This window comes from Rhinoderma darwinii, chromosome 4 (assembly GCF_050947455.1).
Source record: "Rhinoderma darwinii isolate aRhiDar2 chromosome 4, aRhiDar2.hap1, whole genome shotgun sequence".
NCBI lineage: Eukaryota > Metazoa > Chordata > Amphibia > Anura > Rhinodermatidae > Rhinoderma > Rhinoderma darwinii.
In genome coordinates, this window is record NC_134690.1 from 243,489,315 (window position 1) to 243,510,292 (window position 20,978).

A 20,978-nucleotide genomic window follows, 5' to 3' on the forward strand; every position below is an offset into this window, starting at 1 on the left:
AACTTCAACACGGGTGAAAACTATGTCCATCAATTATTTCCTTTAAAAACGCAACAGAACTGCAGCATTACAGAGACAAAAATGCATGCAGTTGACCGCATGCGGCTTTCAGACGCAACAAAACTGCAACAAAACCGCGTCAACGACGCACCGTGTGGCCTTACCCTTATTCATATACTTCCAGGGGGAATACCAGATGATGGCACAATGCAGAGTTCTAATAAAATATGCAACGTAATTGTTTTTTCATGTTAAATACAAGGTGACAGATCCTCTTTAAACCTGCAGTGCAGAGTACCATCTTATTTAAAGCCCCCCAAGAGCTATCAAATTTTGAAAATTCTGACACCCCCCAGATGGGGAAAGCAGTGATGTCAAAAGTCATTAAGTACATATATATAGTGCATATAAAATTACTGTGATTCAGCATCAATGATGAGACAAAGGTGCTGGATTATCAAATATTCTGGATTATCCGTCAATCATAGAAAAGTACATAAAACTCACTTATAGGGGAGATTCACACGAACGTTGCGTTTTTGCGCGCGCAAACAACGCAGCGTTTTGCGAGCGCAAAAACCATTTGACAGCTGCGTGTGTCATGCGTGTCTGATGCGCGGCTGCGTGATTTTCGCGCAGCCGGCATCATAGAGATGAGGCTTGTCACCGCCCGTCACTGTCCAAGGTGCTGAAAGAGCTAAATCTTTCAGCACCCTCGACAGTGAATGCCGAACACAACAGCGAAAAACCTGTAAAAAAAAAAGATAAAGTTCCTACTTACCGAGAACTTCCCGGCCGTTGCCTTGGTGACGCGTCCTTGGTGACGCGTCCTTGGTGACGCGCCTCTCTTGACATCGGGCCCCACCTCCCTGGATGACGCAGCAGTCCAAGTGACCGCTGCAGCCTGTGATTGGCTGCAGCCTGTGCTTGGCCTGTGATTGGCTGGAGCTGTCACTTGAACTGAAGTGTCATCCCGGGAGGTCGGACTGCAGGAAGGAGACAGGAGTAATCGGTAAGTTAGAACTTCGTTTTTTTTTTACAGGTTAATGTATTTTGGGATCGCAAGTCACTGTCCATGGTGCTGAAACAGTTTAACTCTTTCAGCACCATGGACAGTGACTATCTCCTGACGTCGCGTACCGATAATTTTTTTGCCGGGATCGGCCAAAACGAGTTTGGCCGAACCCGGTGAAGTTCGGTACGCTTGTCCGGCTTCGCTCATCGCAAAGACACTCCGTTTGGATGTTCGGAAACAGAAAAGCACGTGGTGCTTTTCGGTTTTCATTCATCCTTTTCACTGCTGTTGCGCGAATCACGCTCGTCCCACGGAAGTGCTTCCGTGTGGTGCGCGTGATTTTCACGCACCCATTGACTTCAATGGGTGCGTGATGCGCGAAATACGCAGAGTTATTGAACCTGTCGCGCTTTTTGCGCAGCAGACAAACGCTGCGCAAAAAGCACGGACTGTCTGTACTGCCCCATAGACTTGTATTGGTCCATGCGTGCCGCGTGAAAACCACGCGGCCCGCACGGACCGAATACACGCTCGTGTGAATCCCCCCATAGGGTAAGAGAAACTTCAGGAGGATGGCCCAAAATAAGATCTGCCGTACAACCTTTTATTAATCAGAGTTTTTTCTTTAGTAGTTATTTCTGTTTAGTCTTCTGCTTCTGGGTTTGTGTAATTTCATCGTATATTGTAGTATTTTGTTGGAAATTAGTGCCAGATCGTCAGACTTTCATGATTAATGTATGGTGGATTAAGGCTTTATTCAGACGAGCGTATTTCACGTCCAAGTGCTGTTCGTTTTTTTCACAGACACACACGGACCTATGAAATTCAATGGGGCTATTCAGAAATGCGTTGTTTTTCACGCAGCGTGTGTCCGTTGCGTGAAACTCAATGCATGTCCTATTTTGGTGCGTTTTTGCGCACCATACAGCCCATTGAAGTCAATGGGTGCGTGAAAAAAACGGACAGCACATGAATGACATTTGTGTGCTATCTGTGGTTTTCACACTCTAGTTGCTAAAGAAATGATGAGGGGAAAAATAACAACTCCTTCCTTTTTTTCTTCCGACAAAAAAAATGGATGACATACGGATGACATACACGCATAAAAAATGTGGATGCGCACCATACATGGATCCCACATGGAACAACAATGCAAGAAAAACGCTACATTTTTTACACGCGCAAAACCCAGAAGTGGATCCAAAGCAAGGAAACACTTCTGTGTTTGGCTGAAAAAAATTGCCACAAAAGTTGCATCAAAACTGTGTGTGTTATGTTGGAGATAGATAGATAGATAGATAGATAGATAGATAGATAGATAGATAGATAGATAGATAGATAGATAGATAGATAGATAGATAGATAGATAGATGATAGATAGATAGATAGATAGATAGATAGATAGATAGATAGATAGATAGATAGATAGATAGATAGATAGATAGACAGACAGACAGACAGACAGACAGACAGACAGACAGGCAGGCAGGCAGGCAGACAGACAGATAGATAGATAGATAGATAGAGTATGTATATGTGTATATATACAAGACAGCATATCTATAGCACTACGACCCTATAGCCATGGATATGATTAGATACAGTGACTAAGCAGACGTTATCACATATGATTGGATTAGATATATTGGCTCAGCGGACAGTATCACACATGATAGGATTAGATACAGTGGTTCAGCAGACAGTATCACACATGATAGGATTAGACATGGGCCCAGCTCACTGACATTGCGGCTCCAGTGCTCGACCTAGGAAAGGTAAGTATAAGAATTGTTTTTCTTTTTTATGAGTTACTAATTATTGTTGTGTGTTTGTGTTTTTTACAAGTTCGGTTGTTGGACTACTTCGGATTCGAGAACTACTTGTTTTTTTTTATTCTCAATAAAATAATTAATGAGGATTGTGTGCAATTTTTATTTCAATAACATATTTTTTCTATTTCTTTGTATTTTTCTAAACTTTATTACTACCATTTTTCTAAACTTTATTAGTAATGGCCGCTGGCTGGTTGACCACGTCCATTACTAAGGCGTGGCTTAATGTCAGACATAAAGAGGCTAACACTAAGGGCATGCCCAGACGTGGCGAATTTCTTCCGCAACTGTCTGCATCAATGCCGCACAGAATAATGGGCATTAAATTGATGCGGACTAGCCGCTGCGTATTGAGGTGAAAGCACTTTCCTTCTCTCTATCAGTGCAGGATAGAGAGAAGGAGAGAAGGGACAGCCCTTTCCCTAGTGAAAGTAAAAGAATTTCATACTTACCGGCCGTTGTCTTGGTGACGCGTCCCTCTTTCGGCATCCAGCCCGACCTCCCTGGATGACGCGGCAGTCCATGTGACCGCTGCAGCCTGTGATTGGCTGCAGCCGTCACTTAGACTGAAACGTCATCCTGGGAAGCCGGACTGGAGGAAGAAGCAGGGAGTTCTCGGTAAGTATGAACTTCTATTTTTTTTTTTACAGGTTGATGTACTGTATATTGTGATCGGTAGTCACTGTCCAGGGTGCAGAAACAGTTACTGCCGATCGCTTAACTCTTTCAGCATCCTGGACAGTGACTATTTACTGACGTCGCCTAGCAACGCTCCCGTAATTACGGGTGCACACACACGTAGTCACCCGTAATTATGGGTGCACACACGTAGTCACCCGTAAATACGGGAGCCCCATTGACTTCCTCAGTCTGGCTGTAGACCTAGATATACACATAGGTCCAGCCAGAATGAAGAAATGTCATGTTAAAAAAACAATACGCTCCGCAGCACACATAACATCTACATTACATCTGCGGACTTCATTGCGGAATTTTGAATCTCCATTGAAGTCAATGGAGAAATTCCGCAATGAGTCCGCAACCAGTCCGCCACACGTCCGCAACAACCATTGTATGCTGCGGACACCAAATTCCGCACCGCAGCCTATGCTCCGCAGCGGAATTGTCTGCAACGTGCAAACGAACCCAACCACAAAGCTGTGGAAGGCAATGGAGAAACGGGTCCGCTGCGGATTTCCGCTGCGCAGTGTCCGCAGCGGAATTCCAGAGCAAATCCGCTACGTCTGGCCATGCCCTAACACCCATTATTACCCCGGTACCCACCGCCACCAGGGGTATAGGGAAGAGCCGGGTACGACCCAGTACCCGACCATCTGTAGTGATGGTTGGGCACTGGCACGGCCGCAGGCTGGTAATATTAGGCTGGGAAAGAAAAACAGTGGTCTTTCCCATCCTGGTAATGCTAGGCTGCTACTGTGTTGTATTTGGCTGGTTAGAAAAATGGGGGAACCCCACATCGTTTTTTCCAATTATTTATTTATTTATCTTAAAATATGACATGGAGTCCCCCACATTGTTCATAAACAGCTAGATACAACGCAGTAGCCGCAGCCTAGCATTACCAGGGTGGGAAGGGCCACTGTGTTTGGCCTTCCCTAGCCTAAAAATACTAGCCTGCGGCCGCCCCGGTGCACGACCATCACTACAGTTGGTCGCGTACTGGATCGTACCCGACTCTTCTGGGTATCCCTTGTGGCGGTGGGTACCGGGTAATAATGGGGGTTAGTGTTAGCCTTTTCACCGACTAACACAAAGCCACGCCTTAGTTATGGATGCTGTCAATCAGTGTAGGGACCCACCTTATAGAGGACGCCTTGTCGTGGCAGGTGGGCTCACACAGTTTGATCAAAATGTGCGCTAAGAACCACACTCTTGTAAGTAGATTCAGCAGCAATGCATATTTATTTATTTATAGCGTTTAGGTGGCACTGGTGTTTGTAGTGTGCTGTCGCCATTTTTGGATAATAGATAGATAGATAGATAGATAGATAGATAGATAGATAGATAGATAGATAGATAGATAGATAGACATCAAAACAGAAAAACTGTCCTTGTTGCTCATAGGAACCAATCAAAACTCAGCTTTCATTTCTTGTACTGTTCAGGAAAAATAAAAGCTGAACTGTGATTGGTTGCTATGGGCAACAAGGCCAGTTTTTCAAAAAATTTTGAGAATTCTAAAGGAGGCAGAGCGTGATTTTTACAATTTTTGAAGGTTGGTTACAACTTCTTTCTTTCTCATATGAAAACACTGAAGTTACAGTAATGTCGCAATTTTACCGTGAATCACAGGCGACTACTGAAGCCCTAGCTGTGAAGCCCTAGCCAAGATGAACACCACTGTGTTATGCCTGGTGCAGGGCCTGAAGGAGCGGAATTGAACGAGTACCAAACAGAGAAACCGTATGTCCTGCACGGCCCTTCACCTAAGGGCATGCCCACACGTGGCGGATTTCCTCCGCAACTGTCCGCATCAATGCCGCACAGAATCTGCGTTGCAGATTCTGCGGCGGATCTGCCCAAAATGTGCAGTAAATTGATGCGGACTAGCTGCTGCGGACTGCGGTAAAAGTGCTTCCCTTCTCTCTATCAGTGCAGGATAGAGAGAAGGGCCAGCACTTTCCCTAGTGAAAGTAAACGAATTTCATACTTACCGGCCGTTGTCTTGGTGACGCGTCCCTCTTTCGGCATCCAGCCCGACCTCCCTGGATGACGCGGCAGTCCATGTGACCGCTGCAGCCTGTGATTGGCTGCAGCTGTCACTTAGACTGAAACCTCATCCTGGGAAGCCGGACTGGAGCCAGAAGCAGGGAGTTCTCGGTAAGTATGAACTTCTATTTTTTTTACAGGTTGCTGTATATTGGGATCGGTAGTCACTGTCCAGGGTGCAGAAACAGTTACTGCCGATCGCTTAACTCTTTCAGCACCCTGGACAGTGACTATTTACTGACGTCTCCTAGCAACGCTCCCGTAATTCCGGGAGCCCCATTGACTTCCTCAGTCTGGCTGTAGACCTAGAAATACATAGGTCCAGCCAGAATGAAGAAATGTCATGTCAAAAAAGCAAGACGCATGTGCATAACATGTGCATGACAGCTGCGGACTTCATTGCGGAAATTAGAATCACCATTGAAGTCAATGGAGAAATTCCGCCATGAGTCAGCAACCAGTCCGCCACAACTCCGCAACATCCATTGCATGCTGCGGACACCAAATTCCGCACCGCAGCCTATGCTCCGCAGCGGAATTTTCAGCCTCGTCTAAATGAACACTACTAAATAGAAGTGGAAGTCAATGGAGAAACGGCTCCGCTGCGGATTTAGGCCGGATTCACACGAGCGTTGCGTTTTTGCGCGCGCAAACAACGCAGCGTTTTGCGCGCGCAAACACTATTTGACAGCTGCGTGTGTCATCCGTGTCTGATGCGCGGCTGCGTGATTTTCGCGCAGCCGGCATCATAGAGATGAGGCTTGTCGACGCCCGTCACTGTCCAAGGTGCTGAAAGAGCTAAATCTTTCAGCACCCTCGACAGTGAATGCCGAACACAACAGCGAAAAACCTGTAAAAAAAAAAGATAAAGTTCCTACTTACCGAGAACTTCCCGGCCGTTGCCTTGGTGACGCGTCCTTGGTGACGCGTCCTTGGTGACGCGCCTCTCTTGACATCGAGCCCCACCTCCCTGGATGACGCGGCAGTCCAAGTGACCGCTGCAGCCTGTGATTGGCTGCAGCCTGTGCTTGGCCTGTGATTGGCTGGAGCTGTCACTTGAACTGAAGTGTCATCCCGGGAGGTCGGACTGCAGGAAGGAGACAGGAGTAATCGGTAAGTTAGAACTTCTTTTTTTTTTACAGGTTCATGTATTTTAGGATCGCAAGTCACTGTCCATGGTGCTGAAACAGTTTAACTCTTTCAGCACCATGCACAGTGAATGTCTCCCGACGTCGCGGACCGGAATTTTTTTTGCCGAGTTCGGCCAAAACGAGTTTGGCCGAACCCGGTGAAGTTAGCTTCGTTTGTCGGGTTTCGCTAATCGCAAAGACACTCCGTTTGGATGTTCGGAAACAGAAAAGCACGTGGTGCTTTTCTGTTTACATTCATCCTTTTGACAGCTGTTGCGCAAACACGCAGTTCGCACGGAAGTGCTTCCGTGCGACATGCGTGGTTTTCACGCACCCATTGACTTCAATGGGTGCGTGATGCGTTGAAAACGCTGAATCAACGGACATGTCGTGAGTTTTTTGCAACGGAGCAACGCTGCGCAAAAAACGCTGCCATGTCTGCACGGCCCCATTGTCTAATATAGCTACGGGCAACGCACGTGAAAATCACGCGCGTTGCACGCGCGTATTTTACGTTCGTCTGAATAAGCCCTAACGCTGCGGAGTGTCCGCAGCGGAATTCAAGAGCAATTCCGCCACGTGTGGCTTTGCCCTAATACTCCCGCATGAGTTATGGAGTCTTCTTTTAGTCCTCCTTCACACACACTTTTTTTTGCGTTTTAAAACGCATATAAAAAACATCATACATTTCAAGCATTTTTATTGCTTTTTTTTTACTATGCGTTTTTAATGGTATTTTTTATTAGTGTAATTTTGGAAAATGCAGGTTATCAAAAAAGGCTAGAAAAATGCCCAATAAAATAACGCTGTGTAAGGGCTTGTCCACACGTGGTCGGAAAATATGCAGCAGAATACAGTGGCAGCAAAGCGGGTGAGATTTAACAAATCTCATCCACACGCTGCGTAAAATTTCCAACCAGAAATTGACCTACGGTGCGTATTTTTCGTACTGTCAATCCTGCTGCGGAAAGTGGACTGAAGTGCTGCGTTTTTCAGAGGAGATGTCACCATCTCCCAACATTGATAAAAACACAGCAAAAACCGCACCATTTTCTGCAGTAAAAACCAAAGGAAATGGGGCCGTTTTTCCGCAGCTGAATGTCTGCTAGTTTTAACGGAAATGCTGCAGAAATTTTCTGCAACAATTCCGTTACGTGTGGAGAATCCCTTACTATAGACTTAAAGGGGTTGTCTCAAAATTACAAGTTATCCCCTAACCACAGGATAGGGGATAACATGCTGATCAGTGGGGGTCCATTCCACCGAATGAATGGAGCTGCAGGTTGCGCATGTGCACTGCCGCTTCATTCACTGTCTATGGGACTGCTGGAGATAGCCAAGTACAGCACTCGGCTATCTCCAGCAGTGCTATAGAGAATGAATAGAGCAGCAGGGTGCATGCGCAACCTGCCGCTGCATATATTCGGAGAGATGGAACCCCCGTTCTTGTGATCGGTGAGGGTCCCAGCGATCAGACCCACACAGATCAACATGTTATAACCTAACCTGTGATTAGGGGATCATTTTTATTCTTGGAACAACCGCTTTAAGGGTGTATTCACACGTGCATGTATTTGTTCAGGTTTTTTTAATGCAAATTTGGATCACATTCCGGTTTGGGCTTCAAAAACTGCATAAAATAACCTTATCAAAATCTGCACGTGTGAATACACCCCTTAACTAACATCTGGCCACAGTGTTTTGAACGAAAAAAAATTCACAAAACAATGAAGCGGAAAAAAAAAACACTTGAATAATGAGTCAAATGCTGTATGCGAATCCGGCCATAAGCTAGTTCACAACATAAAGTGCTCAGGTAACCGTGTGAATGTATTATTTTTTATATTTAATAATAATTTTATTGTTCATTGTGACTGTATTATTATAGAACTACGCAGTTATCATCTCTACATATAATAAAACTGTAAACTTTGCGTGTCTGTACATTGAAAATATTTGTGAAAAAAAATAATTGGTGGATAAAGGATAAGTGATAGAATGCATTAAGATCATTTTTGTAATTTTTGTCTGTTTGTGCACGCATCACGTAAAAACGACTGACCCAATTCAGATGGAGTTTTTAGAAAAACATAGGGGTCAACTTGAAGTAACATTTCGTTTTTATTTAATCGCAATCGGTTCAATCAGAAGATATGCAAATTTAATGTTTTAAAAAATTCATTTACATTGCATTAGAACAACAACAACAGACACATGGAAACCATGGCAACCAATCACATTTTTACTTTCATTTTGTATTGTCTTGGAAAAATAGACACCAGTAGGTTGCTATGGGCAACTGCTCTAAATTTCATTTATACTGATTGTTATATAAGGGAGAGGTAGCATTTTTATACCCCAAATCCCCCTCACTCCAAATAATTTTCCCTTCAGTTTTGACCCCTTAAGGACACGGCCAATTTTGGCCTTGAGGACAGAGCAATTTTTTTACATTTCCCCTCTTTGCATCCCGACGCTCATAACTCTTTTATTTTTTGTACGACGTAGCTGTGTGAGAAGTTGTTTTTTGCGGGACGAGTTGTACTTTATGTAGGTACCATTTTTTGGTACAAATACATTATCGTTTAATTTCTATACATTTTTATTTTGGCGAAAATGCAGAAAAAAAGCAGTTGCGCAGCAGTTTTAATATTTATTTTTTTTACACCATACACCGATCATCATAAATAATGTTATACATTTGTTGTACAGGTTGTTACGGTCGTGGCGATACCAAATATGTCTATATTATTTCATGTTTTGGGACTTATATTTTAAAAAGTTTATTTATTATAAAAAATGTGCGTTTCTGTGTATTTTTTTTTACTTTTTATTTATTTATCTATCATTATTTTTTTTTTACATTCATTTAACTTTTTTTTTTAATCCCATAAAGGGATTTATTATTTTGATTTTGATTTTGTAACTGTAATGTACTGATTTAGATCTATATGCCAGTATATTAGCCTGTGTACTGATTGTACACAGGCAGTTGTTAGGGCATACCTCAGTATGCCCTAACAACAGGAAATATGTTCAGACAGCCCTGGGGTCCTTCACTGGACCCTGGGCTGTCTGGCCATACGAGTTGTGGGCTTTGATCGCGTCACAGTTATTTTCTGTGACGCGATCAATGTGCAGTCCCCCCTCTTTGAACGCCGCGATCAGCTGTCATCGCAGCGTTCAAAGGGTTAACGGCGGAGAGAAGATGTTTCTCTCCTCTCCGCTGTCAGAGCGGGACCGTGGCTGTGTATTACAGCCGTTGCCCCGCTCTCGATCGCGCGCACAGACGCGCACAGACAGGATGAGTATGCTCGTCCTAATGCGCAAAGTGCTCACCGCTCAGGACGAGCATACTCGTCCTGTGTCGGCAACCAGTTAAACATGTACAGTTTCCTGTTAGCTTATGTTACTCTATGACCATCAACAAAGCGCAGGGCTAAATGCTGCGCTTTGCGGACGTGGACCTCAGTGTCAGTTGCTTTGCGCACGGTCAGCTCTATCTGGCTCTCTCCCATGTTAGCAACTCCACCAATCTTTATGCACACATCCCTGGTGGTTCTACTGCTAACATTGTTTACAGGGAAGCGCTGTCATAGTGAACCTGACTACTGAAAGAAAACTATTTATAATTGAAGTTTATTTATTGTCTTTGTATTTTTTTCACTTTATTTTGAGCATGGTCCAAGGCTAGGAGTATACTTATAAAAAACGGCATCGGTACGTTTTTCAGTGGTCTGCGCGTACGAAGTCGCGGGCAGTTTTCCAGTGGTCTGCGCGTACGAAGTCACGGGCACAGCTAGTTCTGGAATATAAAAAGCAATATGGCGACCATATCAGTTCCAGAGTTGTTGCTTAGCTCCTACATGTCAAATCTCCCTTTTTATACAGGAATTGCTTCCAGAATTACTATTCATGAGTCAGGGAAAGCTGGGTGCCAACCACTGTGGTAACTAAATGAGCAGTCATACTGGTTGTCACCCAGCTTTCCCAGAAAAATATGTATAGTAAAGAAATAGGGGACATCTTAATATTTAACACTATTAGCCTCTCTTCTAGCAAACCGTCCCCACAACTGTGACACCGTCCCGACAATGCGTTAGACAGGACGTGGTTTTCAGTCACAGCAGTAGGAGGTGCTGGTGCTAAGTGATGGCGGTGGGAGTGGCAGCTAGGGGGCGTGCTGGCTGCCGGAGCTACAGGCTGAAGCGTGGGAAAGCAGCGCAGAGCAGGAGGATAGATGCTGACTGACCGGGCAGCAGCACACAAGCCCTGGGCACCGCTCTGCCACCTAAAGCTGGACTCTGCAGCCCTCCATAGTCACTGTGGATAAATTGCCCGTCTTTCTTCATCAGCCTGGTACCCTGACCATGAAGAGACCGTGTGATGACACCAGCTCTGACAGTGATCTGGATGAGACCATTGATGTGGGCAGTGAGAATAATTACTCTGGGTGAGTGTTGGCACTTGCTGGGAGCTGCCCATGGCACATTAGTGAGTGTGTGTGAGCTGGAACTTTTTCAGGCACAGAAAACAGAATTACACACGCAGATGCAGCAGTGCTGAATTTGTTCTTATCGCATATAAATCTAATGGTTGTCATCAGTGGGAAATAACACTTATATGGTCAACTCCTTTATGGTACAGAGAGATGCAGCAGAGCTATGTTTGTCAGAGGCAGCAGACAGGATTGTCAAAGATAGGGCTGGGTTTCGCAGATGGAACAACTTATTGTGACATTGTATGACACATTCAACTCTGCTACATCTCTATATCTGTACGTGACCATTGATGTTACATTGAAGGGATTGGTATGTTTAGATAGAATTATTTACATAGAAACGCAATGTCCAATGTGTCTTAGACCTCATTCACATATAGACAGTCAAGGACAATGATATGGTGCGTTTGGAAACCGCTTTATTTTCTCAGCAAAATAAACGGCAAAAACGCTTGTTTCTTGTGCACTATTGTTTGTGACTATTTGGGAGTTGATATTTAAAGAAACAGTTTTAGGAAATGCTGAACTTTTTCTTTAGAAAATCTCACATGTGGCACCACATCTAAGAACTGCTCATGTGTTTTTATTTTGCCCATAACACTTGAAGCGCCCAAGTCGCCCATGGCCTGGAAGAGGTGATCCATGGCCTTAGGGCTTCATTCACATGGCGGTATGTCAGTCTGTTTGAAAGCTGTGTATTACTTGCCAACAATGGTATTTGATCCCATGAGAGGAAAGCATCAAAACCTTTCTCATGCCTTTCCTTTTGGATAGGTTTTCCTGCTTCCCACTGATGGGATCTGATCCTACTTTTGGCATAAGATATACGGCACTGACACAAACTGTTAGTACGACCCTGTGAATGAAGCCTAACTTAGCTTTGATTATGGTATATGTATAGGAATGTTGAATTATTTATAGGACCTGTAATTAACCCTTTGTCTGTCATAAATAACTTTCTGACATCCAAAGATAATGTATGATCTGCAAAAAAAACATATGAATATAGTAATCACTATGTATCTTAATAATGTACTTCTAAGTAAAGTGAATTTAGGGCACACATACAGTATAGCAGGGTCTATAGCATTTAGGAGTATTCATTGGAATAATCTATGATACTGGCCTCTCCCAGTTGAGTTTCCTACAAGTAGATACAGATACATCTTTTTCTTCTTCCTCTTCTTCTTCTTTTTATTATTATTATTATTATTATTATTATAGTTATTATTATTAGTAGTAGTAGTATCAGTATTATTGTTGTCCTTGTTATTATTTTTTGTATCCTTTCTTTGGTGTGTATTTTCTCTCCCTCTCTCCTTCTCCCTCTATACGTGTGTGTGTGTGTGTGTGTGTGTGTGTGTGTGTGTGTGTGTGTGTGTGTGTGTGTGTGTGTATGTGTGTGTGTGTGTGTGTGTGTGTGTGTGTGTGTGTGTGTGTGTGTGTGTGTGTGTGTGTGTGTGTGTGTGTGTGTGTCAGATAAACTATTGGTGAATTAGGAACTGGTACTGAGATGACAGGTTTTCTGACAAAAGCTTTAACTTCTCAGCTTAGAGGTGATCTAAAGCAGTATAAGTGTGATTGGAAACTTTATGATGTTTCTACTAAGGCCATATTTTGGCCGCAATACCCGTATCCCTGATAGTGCTAATAAACTGAACATAGATTACCATAGCTTTCTATGATGATCTAAGTTTGGTTCAGTAGTATGGACGCTAAAATGTAGTTGTTTTACTAATGAGGAACTTTTATCCTATTATCATTTACAGAAACATAGCTAGCCAGTTTGAGAGGAATCCGTAGCGTAATTTCAAGGATCATCTTTTAATGTACTTTGTGTATATAGATGTATAGCTGCAGTTGGCATTTAGCACATCTTATTAGGATATTACGTTTGGGTCTACTACATAGGACTGCAGATAAACCTAATGAGTTATCCTAAGACAGAAAGTTATCACAAATTATAGCCACAAGGGCTTAAATGATAAATGTGACTCTTCTGCATCTGTGTATACAGCAATAGATCATATCCTTTCATTTCATAAGCTATTCTCATGGCACAGTTTACCTATGGGTTTTGAAGAATTTATTTTTCAATTTGTGCCAGTCCCCATGCTCTTTAAATTACAAATGAAAAAATAAAATTGTAAAAAATTATTAGATATTGTATTTTTAAGAAAATTATATTAAAAAAAACATGCATATTTGAGAAACAAAGCTTCTCAACACTGTTTCTTCTAATTTATCTTTCTAAAATACTCGGCTTTTTTCTTTGTAATTGTTTTTAATTTCTGCTAATCAGATACAGTTAACATGTCGTACATCGAAATTCAGTCTGTCACCTCAACTCTTATAGCAGAAAGTGTGAATTATTTCAAGACATATGCTGTGATCTATGTCATTCAGCCTCGAGACTCTAAAAAACTCCAGTGTAATGGGCCATTTGTTCTGGACTTGCCATTAGTACAATAAGCCATGTATCATTACTTGTTTGTACTGTCTCCAGGTGTCAGCTTCAATGTACTAAGCTGATGACTTATTATTATTAATAATAATAAAAATAATGGCTCTTTAGCAGATTAATTTCTAAGGCTATTAACCAGTCACTGTAATTATAAGGTTATGCTATATGCTACATTATATAAACTCATAGAGATATCATGATCTACATATAATGCTGTGAAATGGTAAATTTAGCAATGATACATCTATATAAACATTCAAGATATTAGCAAAGTATGTTTTTTTGTTCAAGCCAGGCCCAATGGGTTCTTACTCACCCTTCTAACACCTTTCGCTACAAATGCCAGGGTAAAAAATGTGATTCACTGCAATATGTTCTATGCCCCTTATAGGGAGTTTGCAGCTCTTGTTGCATCTCCTCTAATGCTTTCATTATTTCATTCATACAGCATTCATAACGCCATTTTTACATTATTTCATGACAATTTGGAGACAGTTTATATAAATGACCCCCTGTGTAGTCATATGTGGTTTAATTTCTAGAGAATACCTTTCAATAAAAGTTCCTCATCTGGGAGCAATAATTCCTATGTTTTTGAATTGCGGAAGAAGGCAGAAAACACGATGGATAATATTGTCTTAAAGTAAGACAAGATAAAACTAGACCAGAGAGGCAGAAACTGCACCAAAGTTATCACAGTGGTGCACGCTGTATGATAAATTTGGTGCGTCTTGCTAGACACGTTAGACACTCTTCTCTTCCTTACGCCACCTCATCCTAGATTACCTTACACCAATATTTTGAACCAAAAGAATGGCGATTACCATCTGGGGCATTTTATGACTCCTCTTGACCACACCCCTTTTCCTTGACACATTTCCAAACTGTTAAAAAAAGGAGTAAAAAGTTATAAAACACATAATAAATTTGATGCACGGCATGTACGAAAGTTTTTTGCAGCAATTTCAGGCAAAATTCTGACGCATTTTGCTTTGTGAATTTCCCCCACTATGTGTATATGGGTAGACACTCATTTTTTGTTAAGGCCTGAGAACTTTTCATGCTTATGACAAAATGTACCTAAACTGTTGAATAAAATAAATTCATTGTTTCTTGTATGATACAGATATAAAAGGGCAATAAGTCTTCTGCAATACTATAAACAATACCAGTCTCCTGCTTTAAATCTTACTTTTCTGAATGCTTAGTTATTAGCTGTTTCATAATGGACATCAATAGATCATGTTATAGTACAACAGTTTAGCCAAATGTCTCCAACACAAATATCAGGTACATCGATGATTGCTAAAATCCTCTTTCGATACTAATACCTTTTGGTGTTTGTCATAGAGATGTAGCACTGCTGAACTTGTCATTTAACGGCATGATTTTCCACAGTCTGTTCCTCATGAAAAATTGTGGTGGGTTTACGTACAGTTCTGTTCAAAACCACAGATAATACGTTTTCCTATTCCCCTACAGTTGTGAAAAATTACTCCATCTAACATGCTCAGCTCTGCTTCATCTGTGTAGTCAGAATCTGTTTTCTATATTGTTTGTATCAGTGTAGTGCTAGTAACATGACAAGAATCGGACTGACGGCTTTGCCTGTATTTTTATATTTTTACTTCATAGGCATAGTAGTGGATCATTAATTCGATCAAACTCTCCTACAACAACCTCACAGATCATGGCTAGGAAGAAGCGGAGAGGGGTAAGATTTTATTTTTATATACCACTTTCGGAAACTATCCCTGCTTCTATAGGGGCACTTTTATTAAAACTGGCGTATTGCTGAGTATTATGTCATTCTGAAAGCAGTGTAGCGAGGAGAATATGGTGCACGTAAAAGGCCTGGTTAAAATATTAATAAATTAATTGTACAACAGTTTACCAACACAAGCGAAGAGTATGATGTAGCAATTTTTGCTATGATCTAAATGAAAGTTAGTGATAACTGGTATAGACAAATGGGCCAAGAGATCTGTCCATCAGATCCAAATATCGGACCTTCTAACAAAAACGTACAATGTGATTAATCTTATTCCAACTAACGTAACTGTGTAAACTGTAATGAGATCCTAATTGGTATTAGGCAGGTTTTACTACAGTGTTAACCTTTTATCCTGTACAACATGCAAATGGACAAAATAGACAATTGTCCTAAAAATGAGTTCCTGGAAATATCATTCTGAATGAGGCTAAATGTGTGATCTCTTCATAAGGCTATTATTACATCACCGACATTTATTTATTTTATGTCCTTTTTCTTATATAGCGACAAAATATTATGCAGTGCTGTAGAAAGAATGTCATCACTCACATCAGTCCATGTCTCCAATATAATTGCCCTCTATCAGACACAAACACACACACACACACACACACACACACACACACTGGTGCAAATATAATAGGAAGACAATTAACCTATTTGTTTTTAGAATGTAGGAGGAAACTTTAGGTAAATGATACAAACATGGGGAGAACATACAGGCAGGAATTTGAAATGCCCGTCTTAATATGAAGATCGCTGGAGTATAATGTGGCTAATATATTAAGAGGCGCATGCTTCTTAATAAATTAGGTGCATCTGTGGCTGTCCATGTGTTACAGAGTGAAGTCTATGCCAGCTAGGAACTGGCAAAGAATTCCGCTATAGTTCACACCAGTTTCTGGGATAAATTAAAGTAAATGTGTGGGACCGTGGGTGGCCCTGCCCCTTTTGCCAAGCTCCACCTAATTTGTAATAAAAGCCCTGAGTGGTAAAAACGGCACAAAAGTCACAGTTTTTCCCACAAACTCCATGCAGATGTTGCCAACAGACCCCCAATGCTGCAAGGCAACAGTGCTAACCACAGCATGTTTCAACAGTCCGATGAGAACAAAGATTTAACTCACAATCACAACAATAGTTGGTTATTCCATAGCTAGAATTACATCACAAATCGCCAGTGTTAGCACAACCATACTGCCACTTGTGCTCATCTGACAATTTGTGCAGGATAGCCCAAAATTTCCAGGATACATAATTTATGACACTGGACCTGCTCAAGGGTTTTGCAGCATTTCGTCTGGAGAACAGACATTTATGATACTGCTGGTCAGTTACTTTAAGGGTATGTTCACACACAAACTCAAAAACGTCTGAATGTACGGAGCTGTTTTCAAGCCACTCGCAATTTTCGCGGCGTTTTTTTAATGAAAAACGGCTCCATAAACGTCCCAAGAAGAGACCTGCACTTCTTTTTTGCAGCCGTTTTTTTCAAAACAGCCGCGTAAAAAAACGTCCTGTCGGAACAGAACACCGTTTTTTCAATTGAAGTCAATGGGCAGATGTTTGGAGGCGTTCTGCTTCCTATTTTTGGGCCGTTTTTCGGGCATTTATGGCCCGAAAAACGGCCGAAAATAGGCCGTGTGAACATACCCTAATATGTTTCCTAGATGTAGGTTAAAAAATTGTTAGACTAGTGTTTTTTTTACAGTATGTTTTTGTAAAAGAATCACCCCACTGATCCTATTTATTTTAGATGGCACAAACCTGTGTAAATTAAGTAGGTAAAAGGCTATGCACACCTTTGAGGGCATATTTTTATTTTTATTTTCAAATTAAAAGATCAGTCAGTGTGTTTAGTGTAACTTTGTAATTAATCTTTATTAAAAAATTGCATTACTTTTGGAGATACAGCTGCTCTGTATTCTCTATACAGAACAGCTATATTGTCGTTTTACGAGACATGCAGTATCCACCTGTAATCAATCACATCTAAGTTATGAAATTAGATGTGATCGATTACATGTGGATACTGCATGTCACAGACACGCAGGACCCGCCAACACTTAACCTGTCAGGTCTGCGGGACTGATGGATTCAGTGTTAGGGTATGTTCACACGATAGCAGGCATTTACGTCTGAAAAGACAGACTGTTTTCAGGAGAAAACGGCTGCCTCGTTTCAGACGTAAATGCTCCTCCTCGCATTTTGCGAGGCTTCTCTGACAGCCGTAAATTTTGTGCTTCATTGAGTTCAATGAAGAACGGCTCAAATTACGTCTGAAAGAAGTGTCCTGCACTTCTTTTGACGAGGCTGTATTTTTACGCGTCGTCGCTTGACAGCTGTGAAACGACGCGTAAATGACAGGTTGTCTGCACAGTACGTCGGCAAACCCATTCAAATGAATGGGCAGATGTTTGCCGACGTATTGTAGCCCTATTTTCAGGTGTAAATCGAGGCATAATACGCCTGGTTTACGCCTGAAAATAGGTCGTGTGAACCCAGCCTAAAGAGAACAATTCAGCTGCTCTGTATAGAGAATACAGAACAGATGTATCTCCAAAAGTAAAATGATTTTTAAAAAAAAGACTAATTACAAAGTTACACTAAACAGACTGACTAATCTTTTTAATAAAATAAAAAATGCCCTCAAAGTTGTCCATAGTCTTTAATATAAATCTTACATAAACTCTCAGGATATTGTACATCAAGGGGCAGAATTTGATTTAAAGAGACTCTGTCACCACATTACAAGTGGCCTGTCTCCTACATAAGTACCTATAATGTAGGTGACAGCAGTGCTTTTTATTTAGAAAAAAAAATCTATTTTTACCACGTTAGGAACGATTTTAGATTTATGCTAATTCGTTTCTTAATGCCCAGCTGGGCGTGTTTTTACTTTAGACCAAGTGGACGTTGTACAGAGGCGTGTATGACGCTGACCAATCAGCGTCATACACTTCTCTCCATTCAAGTAGTCAGCACATAGTGACACTGCGTTATTCATTATGTGCTGTCTTATACTGACATATTAATGTTACTGAAGTGTTTAGACAGTGACTAGACATTCCTTCCAGCTAGGACGGGATGTCTATTCACAATCCCGGCACTTCGTTAACGTTTCTGTGGTACTTACAGCAGAGCAATCGTAATCTCGCGAGATCTCGCTGTAAATGACAGGTTGCAGGGAGATTACGCTTTGCTCTCCTGTAAGTACCAAACAAACGTTAACGAAGTGTTGGGGAATTGTGAATAGACATCCCGTCCTGGCTGGAAGGAATGTCTAGTCACTGTCTAAACACTTCAGTAACGTTAATGTGTGTTTATGTGGTTGCACATAGTGAACAACTCAGTGTTACTATGCGCTGACTAAATGAATGGAGAGAAGTGCATGACGCTGATTGGTCACTGATTGATCAGCGTCATACACTTCTCTCCACAACGCCCAGTTGGTGTCATTAGCATAAATCTAAAATCGCTCCTAACGTGGTAAAAATAGATAGTTTTTCTAAATAAAAAGCACTGTTGTCACCTACATTATAGCGCCCATCTCCTTATGTAGGAGATAGGGCACTTATAATGTGGTGACGGATCCTCTTTAATACTGCCCTGGTACCACGTCTATCCATTGGATATATTACATTGTATGGCGCTCACAATAATAGAAAAGAGAAAATGACATAACAGTCATTAATTATTACCGATGACATCACTATTAGGGTATGTGCACACACACTAATTACGTCCGTAATTGACGGACGTATTTCGGCCGCAAGTCCCGGACCGAACACAGTGCAAGGAGCCGGGCTCCTAGCATCATACTTATGTACGATGCTAGAAGTCCCTGCCTCGCTGCAGGACAACTGTCCCGTACTGTAAACATGATTACACTACGGGACAGTTGTCCTGCAGCAAGGCAGGGACTCCTAGCGTCGTACATAAGTATGATGCTAGGAGCCCGGCTCCTTGCACTGTGTTCGGTCCGGGACTTGCGGCCGAAATACGTCCGTCAATTACGGACGTAATTAGTGTGTGTGCACATACCCTAAGAGCTATTGGGGCAACATGGTGGCTCAGTGGTTAGCACTGTTGCCTTGCATCTCTGGGATCCTGGACTTGAATCCGACCAACAACAAGACCGAAGTTTGTGAATTCGCATGGGTTCCCTCTGGGTACTCCAGTTTTTTCCCACTCATGAAATTGGTCCTAGTGTGTATGTGTGTGTGTGTCTGAGAAATTAGATTGTGATCCCCACTGGGGATAGGGACTGATGTGAATCTCTGTACAGCTCTGCTAAATATCTTGGCACTATATAAGCACGGGAAATAAAGAAATAGTGTTCATGTAAGCAAGTGTATTACTGATCCAAATTGTATGGGACTGTACCATGGCACCCATAGACCTCTATGGGGCAATACTGTACCTCTATATGTCTCCAAATTTATACAAATTCTTAGAGATTTTTCTGTTGGATTCCATATGAATCTGACAATGAAAAAAAAATTTTGTAGGTACTTTCAGAAACCGTATTAAGGAGCTATTTTTCCCTAGAAAAGTTTTTTCTAGGGAAGAATAACCAGTAAAAGCACCAGGGACTCCAGTGCCTCCGTATAGCCTCCTGTGTATGAGGTCTGATACTTCTGTGTTAATATATAGTTTATGTTGGTGTATGTGTGCCAATGTTACTTAAGTTAAAAAATGTAATTTCAAACGTAGAAATTTTTTGATAAAATTCATAAAGTGGGACATTTTCCGCACATTAAAGGAACATATTTAATTCTTAGGCAGATTTGAGGTTTCTGTGAAATATGTGAACTACTTCAACACCATTTCTTATTGGTGTTTGTCTGAGACTTGCATGGAAGTTCAATACTGCCATAACTGTGAGTTAGGCTGTGTTCACATCTGCGTCAGGGCTCCTTTCCAATGCGCCGTCGGAACTTTCCTTCGCAACGGAGCCCTGACTGACACAAGCAGAAACCATAGGTTTCCGTTTCCATCACCATTGATTTCAATGGTGACGGATCCGGTGCCAATGGTTTCAGTTTGTCTCAGTAGTGTAAGGGTTCCGTAGTTTTGACGGAATGAATAGCGTAGTCGACTACGGTATTGATTCCGTCAAAGCGACGGAGCCCTTGCCCAACGGAGACAAACTGAAACCATTGGCACCTACGGTTTCCGTTTGTGTCAGTCAGGGCACCGTTCCGACGGAAAGCTCCATCGGAACGGAGGCGTGATGCAGATGTGAACGAAGCCTTAACAATAGATTTTGGGTAGGCTCGTCACTCATTGTTTTCTTCTTTCAGATTATAGAAAAACGCAGAAGAGATCGTATCAATAACAGTCTGTCTGAATTAAGGCGACTTGTGCCGACCGCTTTTGAAAAGCAAGTAAGTCGTTTCCTACAATTCCTTTTTGCTACACCTCTAATATGAAATTACTGGTTCTCTTCTAGGCTCATTAAAATAATATTGCATGTGGCCTTATGTGGCACCGAGCATGCTTTGCAATTAAATGCTTTGTTGTGGCAAA

The 20,978-nt window shown here is 41.9% G+C and overlaps 1 protein-coding gene across 2 annotated transcripts in view; it reads left to right on the forward strand.

Annotated features, from left to right (window-relative positions):
- The first annotated feature begins 10,635 nt into the window (after positions 1 to 10,635).
- HEY2 (hes related family bHLH transcription factor with YRPW motif 2) overlaps positions 10,636 to 20,978 on the forward strand; it is a 38,871-nt gene continuing 28,528 nt past the window's right edge. For both annotated transcript variants that reach the window (XM_075862321.1, XM_075862322.1), the window contains exons 1-3: positions 10,636 to 11,160; positions 15,308 to 15,386; positions 20,753 to 20,836. In XM_075862321.1, coding sequence (XP_075718436.1) covers positions 11,078 to 11,160; positions 15,308 to 15,386; positions 20,753 to 20,836 — 246 coding nt within the window. In that variant the 5' untranslated portion in view covers positions 10,636 to 11,077. The remainder of the gene's footprint in view (positions 11,161 to 15,307; positions 15,387 to 20,752; positions 20,837 to 20,978) is intronic.